Here is a 13,018-nt window from a genome sequence, read left to right as displayed (position 1 = left end):
GAAAAACATACGCCATGTCCTCCCAAAGACGAGGGGGACCATATTATCAGTGCTCAGTTCAAAAGGGTTGCATTAGCCCTGCGGAATTAGCAGCTTTCGCATCAGGAAAGGCCCCATCAGCATGATTACTGAGTGCAGGTTTTAGAGCAACACATGCTTCCATCCAGTCCAATTTATTTTCAAGATTGCCCTGCATGTTTCAGCAAGACAATCTTGATGCACATACTGCAGCTATTACAATAGCACAACTTTATAGTAGGAGAGTCTGGGTGCAGAACTCGCCTGCACTTCAGATCTTTCACCAACTGAAAACATTTCAAGCATCATCAGAAAATATCTGTCCATCTTCTTCCACTTATCCGGGGGCCGGGTTGCGGGGTCAGCAGCCTAAGCATAGAAGCCCAGAACTCCCTCTCCCCAGCCTCCTCCTCCAACTTATCCAGCAGGCCAACCAAGAGATGTAATCTGTCCAGCGTGTCATGGGTCTGCCCCAGGGCCTCCTCCCAGTGGGACATGCTCCCAACACCTCACCCAGGAGGCATCTTTGGCAGGCCCCTCACTTTCCGAGAGAAAAACGTACTGCTTTTAAAAGAAGACGGGATTTGTCTTACAGCTCTAAACATGGCTCTGGCAAAACTTTTTTGAGGCTTGCTGCAGCCATCAAATTCAAAATGAGCTAATATTCTTCTTGTAATTATATATTTTCTCTTTGTAAACCTTTGATATGTTTTCCATGCTGTATTGTAATTAAAATATAATTTCCTTGTATTTTGGCTTTAGTTACATTTTACATTTACAGGATATCAACCTTATTTTGGAATTGAGGTTCTAAGATACACAGTATATTCAATAAATGTACTCCTCCTTTTATAATTACAGAAAGCCTTCAGAAAATTGTTCCTATTTAAACACAACTGTGTTCTTTAAATTTAGATGATAAAAGTTTAAATAATATGAGTATATGTATTCACACGATGAAACTGAAAGAGATGAGGTTACTTCTGTCACATTTCTTGGAGTAATAAAACCGCTAACAGACACGCGCCCACACGTCAGCTCACCTGCATTATTTGAAAGTCAATAAAAATGAGCAGCTTTGCTTGAAAATATCCCACGTTCCCACTTACAACCTGAGCACAACTTGTCACACTTTCCAGCTGTTTATGTAGGCTACACACGCATCTGCTGTCTTAACCTGTTCAACATGTTAACTCCAAACCCACATGTATCGAGTGTAATGATTTCTGTAACAACTGCTTGCTTTGGAAGTGGTATTCGGTATGTTAAAAAGGAGGCGGTGGCAGCAGTTTATCAACACTGTAAGATGAGATGGAATGTGTTACCGTGCAATGACAGTCAGGAGACTCAGCAGCAGCAGCTGATGGAAACTTGGATGAGTGTGAGTTGACTTTCCCCACAACAATGTTCACACAAACACACTGTGGCTAAGCCACATGAAAAACAAACACAGAAAAAATTCTCACATCATGAAGTGTGTCAAGGGGGAAGTCTCTTTTTTATACCACAGTTTAAACTTTCACACACACTCAAAAAAAAAAATGTAATTTTTTAAGATAGAAAATTTAATTAAATAAATTCAACATTGGTTTCAGGCTTGTGAAATTAAGTCCATGCATTATCAATAGTGATGTGCAAACAAGCAGCTTAATGGAGGTAAAACATTTAATACTTCTACTTCAAAATAAAAGTAAACACAAAGACAAACACATAACGCTGATACAGATTTTTTTTAAACATATAAGAATCCTAAAATAACATCAATAATCAGGAATTTCAGAATTACCCACTCATGTTCAACATTTTCCTACATGCACACACACCTAAACCTGACCTAATGTTTCCCATCTAGCATCCAGAGTCCATCGTAAGCCCTGTTCAGCCTCTCTCCCAGGCCAATGAGCAGCGCGTCCTGCAACCAGTCCCAAGTCACCCACAGTCTTTCCACCAGACTGTACTGGCAGTAGCCCATGGCCAAGCCAAAGCCCACATCTGTCACATAGTGTCTTGCAAGCAGCAGTCGGGACAGGCTCACCAAAGCAGCCCACCCCACCACCAGGAGCCGCATGGAGTCTGTGTCCACCAGCTGGGCGAGGAAGAACCGGGCGCACATGGCCGCCCGTGAAGCGTGGCCGGAGGGAAAAGAATAGCGCTCCACGAAGAAGGTGGAGAGGATCTCCGAGCGGTTCTGGGTGGGCATGCGACGTCTGACCAGAGTCTTCACAAGTCTGACAAGCAGCAAATCCAAAATCAGAGCTGTGGGGAGGAAGGAGTAGTTTTTAAAGTTGAGGATGTAAATAACAACAAGATTGCATTAGATATATATTAGTTTACAATAATAACAATTATTATTATTATTAAATATTAGTATTAGTATTACATTTTCCTTAAAATATATTAGAAAAAGAACTAAATAGCTGAAAAGATGAGTAAAAAATGCAGCTGAAGTTGTTCAGTTGTTGATACATTTATTTAAAGCTTCAGTTAATTATAGATTTACACTGTAAAGACAAACAAAAGTTTTACTTTAGTGTGTTGAACTTAATTTGTACCAGCTTTGACACACTTGTGTTCCCGCTTAAGTTAGCTGTACTTTCTGTCCCCATTCTGAGTTGCACGCAGTTGCTTAATTGAGCACTTGATGTTGCCAAGTATGGGGCATTTCTGCAAAAGAAAAACTTGTGGTAAAGATAATGTTTAGCTTCATAAGCTTTATCGGTGCTGTGCATTATTTCAGTTAGGCTGTGTTTCGACTAGCTTGTGAATTCATGATGTGGTTTCCTATGTTAGCTTGCCCCGGTAACTGAGACTGCCTTTTTAGGGTTTGATTACTAGTACCAGTGTTACTGTAACCATGCAGTATGTAAATACTGTGGAAAAGTTGTCTTGAACTTATATCTAATATTTAATCATGGTGACTTTGTTTGAGTTTCTTCTTTAATTAAAAAAAATTACTAGACTAAGGTTTTATATAAAACTTATATAAGGTTTTATATATTTTTTATACTGAGAAACAGCCGACTGACATTGCTCCACACCTCGCGGCTTAAAGTCAAGAGTCCTCTGAGGAAAAGTAAAAAATTTTCCCTGCTTTCTTGAATAATTGTCCAGTTTTCAAATTATTTCAAGACATTTTTTTTCCAAATGCTGCAGCTATTGATATTTTTTCAGTCTATTCTCACACCAAGGATACCTCTTCAGCCTAACATCCTCTAAAATCAGTCTGCTGCTGTGATCACAGTTTGTATTCTTGTTTCTTAATGCTTATCATAATCCTGAAAAAATATTCCTGGAATTTATTACATGATCATAATTGGAGTAAATGACCCTACTCTAATTAATATTCCTGGCAGATTATTTAGATTTGTGAGCTAAATCTACATGATCGGCACTGTGTCCAACAAAAATGACTAATAACATTAAATTGGCTAAGTAATACTTTTACATCCCTTGCAATTCCTTTGATGTCTCTAAATATCCTATCCCATCATCTCATTTATCATCAAATTTCAAACTTTCTCAAGCTTCCTAACACAGGTTTTGAATCCGCAGCGAATACTCTACAAATACTTGATGGCCTCGCCCAAAGTTCAAAAGTTCAACGAGCTCAGCAGCTTTAGGAGCTAATAAATTACATTTGAACATCTTTGATAGTCCATGAGGGCTTTCAGATATTTAAAGAACTGAGATCTAGGTATTTCAAACATCTTCAGATGTTTTCAGTACATCATTATAGCAAAGGTCAAATTTTGCAGTGAACCATGGTTAGCAGCTTTAGTTAGCACTCTGCTAAACATTTTGAAGTCAAGTGGAATTTTATTTCAGTTGAATCAACCAATAGTTGAGATTTTAAACATGTTGAACTCTTAATGTAACACCTTGGGGAACTGAGCAAGGCTGAAGTAAAAGCATATAACCAGCTCAATTTATTGACCTAGAAAAAAAATTCTAAAGGTCTTTGACCAGGTCAATACCTGATTGGTCTAACATCATATACTATCTCCAAATCTCCATGGCATCCTGGGCTTTTACAGGCCAGAAATAGCTCTGGCATTTCACCACAACACAATACAGTATAGCAGCACAGAGCTTGAACTCAAGGCTGCAAGTTCACAAATATAATCTACATGTGCAAATAAATCATCAGCCATGACCGGTGGATCACATCTCAGACAGCTCCCACGAAAAACTTTCCATCGCTGTCGTGCAGTTGTTTCTCGCTCAGACACCATTTACTCCTGCTAATGCATTAATTGGCACTAGTTGGACTCATTTTGGTCTCTGGACATTAAGAGCTATTAACGTTATCTAGCTTTGACCAAACATGAGAGCCACTTATGAATGCCACGGGTTCCACTGTGGCCATGGCACAAACGTGCATAATAACGCACCGGCTTATCGGCAATGTGGTGATAAATATGAAGCTGCGAGAGCGTCGGACAGCTAAAGTCAGTTTGACTTTGGAGCACTTCTTACGTAAATATCGAGCCTGTTGATGGCTGTGGACTTAGAGATGTGTTATTTATTAAATCAGAACATATTTTTGTTTCATTAAAGACAGAAATCCTAATGGTGTAATGATACTTACCCAATGCCAAATTCAGCATGATCTCTTGCTCCTCCACACTTCGTCCACGGAGAAGAGTGTACACGGTGCCGATGAGCCACGGGATGACATGACCGGAGAACTCGACCAGCCGGACCAAGGGCCGTATGCTGCCCCATGCAGACCCCTCACAGGCGCACACTCCGAGCCGTTTGGACAGCCATAGATCTATCGCCAGCAAAAACCGGAGCGTTACAGTAAATATCGGCTGACTCAGACTGACTGAAAAGTCTCCCGTTTGCGCTCCAGAGGCAAAGTAAGAACAGCTGGAGCTCCGGCGACGGACTTGGTATTCAAAAGTTGCCCGGCTTCCACACGCAGCTCCACGGCAACTATTCCGCCTGGACCCTGGTGAGGACATTTTGGTTGGACAGTGCCGTAGGTCGTGTATCCGCTCTCCTTTATGGCCCCTGATGAGCTCGTAACATCCTGCCCGGTTTACAGGGGATAAATGGTACCAGTTTAGAACGGGACCGCTCTTGTCACGTGACAAGAATGAATCCACAAAACCGTGCTCGTTGAACGGGTCCGGTGTTGAGCTTTAGGCTTTTTCTTTAAACTTGGAAACCCAGCGAACACGTTATCACTTGTGAACCAGATAGCCCGCCTTGACTGTAAAGTTTGACTATTTTGTTAGTTGTGTCATAATAAACATTTCATGATAATAAATGTCTATATTCTCTTCACGACACCGGTCTGAGCGCAAAATGTGTCACAACTACGCCAAAGGCTCAGAGCGCAGCGCTTTTTATGAACCTAAATTGGGTCTATCATGCTGTGGCAGTGCGTGCGTGGTTTCCGCCTCTTCTTTATTTTTGCTCTACCTGCTGTCACCAGAGCTACTGCACACCGGACTAAACACTTCCACGGCCACAGCATGCCGGGGCTGCTGCTCGGAGACGTGTTTCCTGATTTCGAGGCAGAGACCACCACCGGCACAATTAAACTCCACGAATTTCTTGGTGATTCGTGAGTAGACTTTGTGACTTTTTATTTTTGACGCTGCAGGTTTACAGACTTATTGAGAATTCGCTTAAGAGCGGGGAGAGAGGGCGGGATGTAGTTCCTGTCATGGTTTTTCGCTTCTGCTTTGAAATACTGCATGTGGCATTTTTAAAATCTGCATACTGTACCTGTAATGACGGTATTGTGGTCTAAGTGCGATCTAAGTGTGTCTAAAACAACACTTTACCACTTAGTGCATCTATCAGTAATCATCTCTTTGTGAGACAGTGAAAGTCTTCAGATATTGAGAGCATCTGTAAGCTGAACGAATGAAATTGAGGTCAAACCTGAGAAAAAAACGCTCCTTTGAGTGATTATGTGCAGACCGCTGACCTCAAGGTGGAGAAAAACAACTTTGCCATCACTTTTGACAACTTTGCTAAACTCGTTTTACATCCTGTTGTCCTTTTGTGAAACCCAGAAACAAGCAGTAACACACACAATATCAAGAAATGCAGACTGATGCGGAGAGGAAACTGGGTCAGGATGAGGCCTCTTTTTTTCTGAGATCGAACTGAGCATGGTGGTAAATCTGACTCATTTCAGATGGGGAATCCTGTTCTCCCACCCCAGGGACTACACTCCTGTGTGCACCACAGAGCTGGGCCGAGCTGCCAGACTCAGCACTGAGTTCAGTAAACGCAACGTTAAAATGATCGCCCTATCAGTGGACTTCCTGGAGGATCACCACGGCTGGGCCAAGGTGTTGTAACTACATTTTATTTATTTATTTATTTGCTGCACACCTTTAAGTATTTAGAAGTATTGGAAAAACACATAAAGAAAGCAGGAAGTCGGTGCTAGCTGGTGAACTGTGCTCTAAGCTTGGTGATATTTCAGCATTCTGACTTCCCAGCTGAGCATAGTTCTTTAAACAAGGCACAAGAGATTTGCAAGCCAAATGACATCGAGATATCTGGACTAATGCTGGGCTAAATCTATGTGGGTATTTAGGATTTTCCAACAACATGCTGAAATAAATGAATCCTTCTGGGTTCACTCAAAACCTCACTCCTATTAAAATCTCAGGTTTCTCAAATGAACAATGAACATTGAGCCTGTGCAGGCCTGACTCCTATATATAGTGTGTGCGGAAAGAATTTGCAACACAAATAAAGCTTCGACCACAAGCTGTGAATTTAAAACTGGGGTGAAAGGTGTATGAACCATATTGAGGATCTATAGAAGGACGAGGCTTGTGATTATGGGATGTGTATGAATGCTGTGTGTTTAGAGAGGCTAAAAGTGAGACTATCTCAGCCGTGGCAACTTTTTTTTACTGCTAGCACTCAATTTGATTACATCAGTTACAACTACTACATTTCCCTTGTGGGATCAATATAGTATCAATCTATATATCTTTGAGAAAGCCTGAAAACCCCTTGTGTGAAATTGTCTTCCTGCTTCAAATATTTGATGCTTTTTAAAAATATATATTGCACTTCAAAGTCTACCATGTTGCCTTTGCAACAGCTGTGAAATGAGCATCACTTCTCTTCCCAAGTATAAGGTTAAGTACTGTATACTGCCTCCAAAGTTGTCAATCACAATGATTAATAGAAATAATAATCATTAATAATGTCTGTGGAATATCTACAATAGAACATCAAGGCACATAATCAGCAACCATCATTCCTGTGGCAAAATAGGATTATTATGTGAACAACCGCTGTTCAAAGACCACTGCGCACATTTACTCAGGGCCTTCTTGATGCGATGTTCTTCTGCTTCCCTGGCTGCTGTGTCTGTGGGGATGGTGTTGGCTCCGTGCTGTAGTGTCCTGATGACACCCAGTTTATGCTGCAGTGGATGATGAGAGTCAAACCTTAAATACTGATCCATATGTGTAGGTTTACATCAACTTTTAAATGTCCCTGATTACTAATGGAAATCTCACAGTCTAAGAAGGCTAACCTGCCACTTTTCATATCCTTCATATCCTTTTCACCTTTCCTTTTCGGTGTCTCAGATCCTCCTCCTCTCTTTCTCTTTCTTCCTCTTTCCATCCCTTCCCCTTGGCTAGCCACCATGGGGCTCTGCCCCCATCACTTCCCTCCCCCTTTTTAAGTCCAGACTCAAAACTCACCTGTTCACAACAGCCTATTCCACATAAGCTTTTCCATCCTGCTACTTTAATTTATTTTATTTATTTGCTCTATGTTTTATCCTTATATTTTTGTAAATTTTTGTTTGTTGTAATTGCTTGTGAACAGTGTCCTTGAGTGTTTTGAAAGGCGCTTTCTTAAATAAAATGTATTATTATTATTATCCTCCCTGGTAAATTTGATGTGTTGGTCCACCGAGTTAATGTGATCAGTGAATTGTGGCACATCTTAAGGTGTCATCAACATACCTGAACCAATGACTTGGTGGTGTTCCAGGGTAGGATAACAAAGCCCTATTTTCCACTTCTTCCATGTAAAAGTTGGCCACAATGGGTGAAACTGGGCAACCCATGGCACACCCATGTTTCTACCTGTAGTACTGACTCTTATATGTGAAATAGGTGGAATTAAAACACAGTTCCAAAAGCAAACACACGTGGTCGGTGCTGAGAGTGGTCCTGTTGCTGAGGTTGGTGTCATCCTGTAATCACTTACATATATATATATATATATATATATATACGCCTATACATACATACATACATACAGACATACACATATATACACATAGTAGTTCAAAAATATGGCATACAGAATTACAGAGATTCAAACGAAATCGGGTCTCCTTGACGACATATAATGTTTCCATTTATCCCAAATCTCAATGAATATGTCATATTGAAATCTGTTAAAGAAGGTAATTCTTTCCATTTTAAACAACCCATAAACAGTCTCATGCCAGTCATTTAGTGATGGAATTTTCACACTTAGCCATTTCTTAGTAATAGTCTTTCGGGCAGCCAGACTCAGAATACCATATAACAGCTTGGACATTTTATCTACATTCACTGAATATAAATATCCAGACAAAAGTTCATCCCAATTAAAGGGGAGTTGCATACTAAAAATGGTCTGTAACTCAGAGTGAATCGATACCCAAAAAGTGTTGATCAATGGGCAAGACCAAAACAAGTGGAAGTGTTTTATTCCTTGGGCCCCACAGTTTCTCCAACAGCTAGAGTGATTAGAATAGTGTTTACTTTGTGCAGGTGTAATAAAAAACCTACAGAGACTCTTCCAACCAAAACATCTCCATATATTAGAACTAGAAATTTTCCACTGAAAGGCACACTGCTGATACCAGATATCATTTGAAATTGCTGTATTTGTTTCCCTTTCCCATTTTTGTTTAATGTAGATAGTGTTCAACTTCTTAACCTCTTGTAAACCCTTGTACAATCTAGAAATCACCTTGAGGCCAGGATCTGCATGGTAAGCCTTGACAAATATATTCAAAACGGGAAGAGAGAAAAGATCTGTTCACTTAGGTATAAAGTTATGTAGATGATGCCTGATTTGAAGAAACCTGAAAAAATCCGTATTGCTTAACTGGTACTGATCTTTTACTGATTGGAAATCCCTAAGAGTTCCCTTATCATAAAACATACAATATGCCATTAAGCCTTGCCCTGCCCATTTTTTTATATCTTGCGTCTAACTCAGGGGTGGGCAATCTCAGTCCACGAGGGCCGGTGTCCCTGCAGGTTTTAGCTCTCACCTTGGGTCAACACACCTGAATCACATGATTAGTTCGTTACCAGGCCTCTGGAGAACTTCAGGACATGTTGAGGAGCTAATTTAGCCATTTAAATCAGCTGTGTTGGTTCGAGGACACATCTAAAACCTGCAGGGACACCGGCCCTCGTGGACTGAGATTGCCCACCCCTGGTCTAACTTATTGGGTAAAAAATCAAGATCATAAGCGCACCATCTTAAGATCCTGGCCTCTTCATTCCAGTCATTCTTATTAAGAAACTGTAACCAGAGTTTTAAAGGCAAGTTAATCCATTGGTTTCCTTTATTAATTTGTTTTTTAATAAGTGTCACGTCCCATAAGCTTGCCTGAATCGGAAAATCTCTTGAGACAACTGTTTCTATTTCTTTCCATCTTGCTTGGTAGTCTACATTGCACCAACACGCTAGGATCCTCAGTTTAGCTGAAATATAGTAATCTTTCAAACATGGGAACCCCAACCACCCTTTATCTTTAGCCAACTGGATAGTTTGGTACTTAATCCGTGGTCTTTTCCCCTGCCACAGAGATTATTTTATCCCACTCCTGAAATTGTTTATCAGTTATTTCAACTGGGAGTGTTAGGAACAGATAAAGCATCCTAGGCAAAATATTCATTTTGACTGTATCAATACGTGACTTAAAAAACAAAATTGGTATTAAGTTCCATCTTTTAATATCCTCATTTATTTTATAACACAAAGGTTTAAAATTTACATGATATATTTTAGAGAGATCTTTAGTGATATTTACTCCAAGATACTTCATTTGCTCCAACTCCCAATTCAAATCCAAGGTGTTCTGGATGTGTTGTTCAGAGCTGCCTCTGGTTGAGAATCGAAGCCAGAAACTTTGAGATGTTATAGGTGATCGAGTTGATCATACAGACAATCGGTCTTAAAGGTGCACCCTGTTTATGTATCTAAGGTAAACCATACAGACTTGGTGTAGATTCCCCTGGGTATAGCCTGTGGTATGAGGTCCAGTCAATAGGATTGTCAGAAGCAGTTTGAACTAGACAATCTATCACCCTCTTCCTGTAACCACTTTCTGGGTCTTGCTTCATAAGTATTTTTGTCACTGAGCAGTGATAAAATTTACTCACGATGGGCTTTCTGGTTTAGCAAAACTGTGCACCTACCCTTGTCTGTCGGAAGGATAATAATGTTGTTGTCATTACTAAGTGATGTGAGTGCCTTCCTCTCCTCCATGCTGATGTTGCATGCTGGGGGCTTTGCATTGCTGAGACCGGCCAAAACCTTCGTCCGTACTTGCTCTGCTTCCACGTCTGCAATATTGTTGTTTTGAATTGCTGTTTTGTGGCTGTGATCAGTTCCAGTTATCCATCTGGGAAACCAAACAACTTCTGGCGAAGTTGGATGGCACAACACAGAAAAGCTAACTCGTCAGGCCACGACTCCACAGATTGTGTTCTAAATAATGTGGGGGATTATTTCCTCACATCCCAGAAATCTACATTGAAATCTGAGTAACAGTGTATATATGACAGAGCTCAATCAATGTTGCACCACTCACACTTGCTTTGAATATCTAATGGAGAGCTTGCGTCTGTTCTTGTGTGTGACTAGGACATCGTGGCCTACAACTGTGAGGAGTCTGCCTGCTGCTCGCTGCCCTTTCCCATCATAGCGGACAGCAAACGGGAGCTGGCAGTCGCCCTGGGCATGCTGGACCCAGATGAGAAGGACAAAGATGGCATGCCCCTTACTGCCCGCTGTGTGAGAAACATAAACACACATTTGTTTTTGGAATTTGTGCCCCATCTCTGCTCATTCCTGTGAAGGTTTTTATCCCTCTCACTGGGAAACTCTCTCACCTTTTTTCCCCCCACCATCTAGGTGTTTATTATTGGTCCTGACAAAAAATTAAAGCTGTCCCTGCTTTACCCAGCCACCACCGGACGCAATTTTGATGAGATCTTGAGGGTGGTGGACTCGCTCCAGCTCACAGCAGGGAAGCGAGTAGCCACACCTGCCGACTGGAAGGTATGCCATGTATTTGAAAATGACCTCAGTTGCTGCCAGTTATTACAGCAGCTGAAGGCACAGATAATAGCTATAGGACCTGAGCAGCTGCTGTGTTGACCAGCAGACTTTTTGCAATGTGTCTCTTCCTCCAGCCTGGAAACTGCGTGATGGTTCCCCCGAGTATGTCTGAAGAAGAGGCCGCCTCTTTGTTCCCAGCTGGCGTCTACACCAAAGACCTCCCCTCTGGCAAGAAGTACCTGCGCTACACACCCCAGCCATAAGCACAGGCAGAAAGGATGCTGATATTCAACACTTGCATCTTTTACGTGGACTGCAATGTCCACTGCATGGACAGCGCTCTCACCTGGTTGATAGACATCCCAGCTGTGAATAAGTCCCAGTCAGTATGGATGGAATGAATACCAGTGCCTTATGATATAGGATTGAGACATTTAGTACAACTTCCTCTCCTCAAGCTGCCTACTTTTCTAAGAAGACAGATGGAAAGGAGCTGTCATGGGGAAATAGATTACTATTTGAATAAAAGATTTTTTTTTAATCTACAGTGTGGCAGAATAAGTCTCTTTTTTTTTTAGCAGAAATACTGTTGGCATGTTGTTTACAGGTTCAAAGGTAAGATGTTTATGATGCCATTTAAGCCATACGTTGTATATCATAAATACATATAGGAATATGACCTCACAAATAGGTTTATTAATATCCATACCCATAAGCTACTCTCGTATTGATGCCTTGATGTTGCCATACCATCTGAGGAGTTTTGAACTAAATCAAGAGCTAGCTAGTTTGGTTAGCAAGGTCCATCTATAATCAGCTGTGATATTAATAAGAGAAAATGCACAGCTGACTCCTTAGAAGGTCTCCACAACCCTGCACATAAAAGATGGACGTAGCAAATATGACACCACTGGCATCTGTTGTCCTCATTTTTCAGCTTGGCGTTAGTTTAGCATTAGCATTAGCATTTAGCTTGGTTAGAAAGTTGCATATATAAACTTTAGGTGTGCAACATACAAACATTAATATCTCTACTTAGTGTTAAGTAACTGTTACTGCTGTAACAAATGACCATTACAGACATGAAAAATGATGAAATAAATGAATACAATATCACAAAAAATAGAAAGATTTGAAAAATGTTTCAAAGGGGAGTTCAATTAGAAGCTGAAGCAGATGTTAGAGAAAGCATTCATCTGCATGTCTAGTAAGGGTTGCTGGGGTGGTCAGGATCCATTCATCATCCACTGTTATCTGTGTGACCTCTTTCTCAGATGATGGAGGAATCCAAACAGTGTGCTGATTCAAACTACACTCAAAATAGCAACAGCAATGACGAATTCCCTTGGCCAGTAATATGGATGCATTCCAGCAGCTGGCAGTTCAATATTCAGGCTGCAGAAACATTTCCTTGCAGTCTGGGATTACACCACCACAAATACAAGAAGATTTCTCATTATTGCTCAGATTAACATCCACGCCTGCTGAATAGTTCTGAAGCCAGGTACATTCACTCTGTGGTCTGGAAAATGTGAGTGTGGCGACGTCTCACTGCAACGCTCCATGAAGCACATCAGTCAACACTCATGTGTTCCCTCAGAGCCTTAATCAGTTCACCGAGCTCATCCATCCATGTAATCTAGAGTTGAGGGGAGACTGAAAACAAATTTCTTGGGTGGTCTGTACCACACAACGGGCCACAATA

At 41.0% G+C, this 13,018-nt stretch overlaps 2 protein-coding genes across 2 annotated transcripts; one reads left to right on the top strand and one right to left on the bottom strand.

Annotated features, from left to right (window-relative positions):
* Positions 1–1,852: 1,852 nt before the first annotated feature.
* LOC146613811 (polyisoprenoid diphosphate/phosphate phosphohydrolase PLPP6-like) lies at positions 1,853–4,985 on the bottom strand. Its single transcript, XM_085378546.1, has 2 exons — positions 4,607–4,985; positions 1,853–2,274 (listed from the first exon to the last, which is right to left on the bottom strand). The coding sequence occupies exons 1-2, from the start codon at positions 4,983–4,985 to the stop codon at positions 1,853–1,855; spliced, it is 801 nt and encodes a 266-aa protein (XP_085234672.1).
* A 516-nt stretch (positions 4,986–5,501) lies between these two features.
* Positions 5,502–11,576, top strand: LOC146613810 (peroxiredoxin-6-like). Its single transcript, XM_085376909.1, has 5 exons — positions 5,502–5,593; positions 6,176–6,332; positions 10,897–11,046; positions 11,167–11,313; positions 11,448–11,576. Exons 1-5 carry the CDS (start codon positions 5,502–5,504, stop codon positions 11,574–11,576), a joined length of 675 nt encoding a protein of 224 aa, XP_085233035.1.
* Positions 11,577–13,018: the final 1,442 nt, after the last annotated feature.

This window comes from Diplotaxodon limnothrissa, linkage group LG18 (genome assembly GCF_057381915.1).
Source record: "Diplotaxodon limnothrissa isolate DT_005_m linkage group LG18, D_limnothrissa_male_GT1.1, whole genome shotgun sequence".
In the NCBI taxonomy this organism is placed as follows: Eukaryota; Metazoa; Chordata; class Actinopteri; order Cichliformes; family Cichlidae; genus Diplotaxodon; species Diplotaxodon limnothrissa.
Note: the sequence above shows the minus strand (reverse complement) of the source record. Positions and strands in the feature narration are given on the sequence as shown.

Bases quoted from the DNA above. Each gene is read 5' to 3' on its own strand.
- LOC146613810 (XM_085376909.1), top strand. From the start codon at position 5,502: ATGCCGGGGCTGCTGCTCGGAGACGTGTTTCCTGATTTCGAGGCAGAG. The intron at 5,594-6,175 runs GTGAGTAGACTT...GACTCATTTCAG, and splicing joins CACGAATTTCTTGGTGATTC to ATGGGGAATCCTGTTCTCCC. The intron at 11,047-11,166 runs GTGAGAAACATA...CCCACCATCTAG, and splicing joins TGCCCCTTACTGCCCGCTGT to GTGTTTATTATTGGTCCTGA.
- LOC146613811 (XM_085378546.1), bottom strand. From the start codon at position 4,985: ATGTCCTCACCAGGGTCCAGGCGGAATAGTTGCCGTGGAGCTGCGTGT. The intron at 2,275-4,606 runs GTAAGTATCATT...TCCTCCCCACAG, and splicing joins CATGCTGAATTTGGCATTGG to CTCTGATTTTGGATTTGCTG.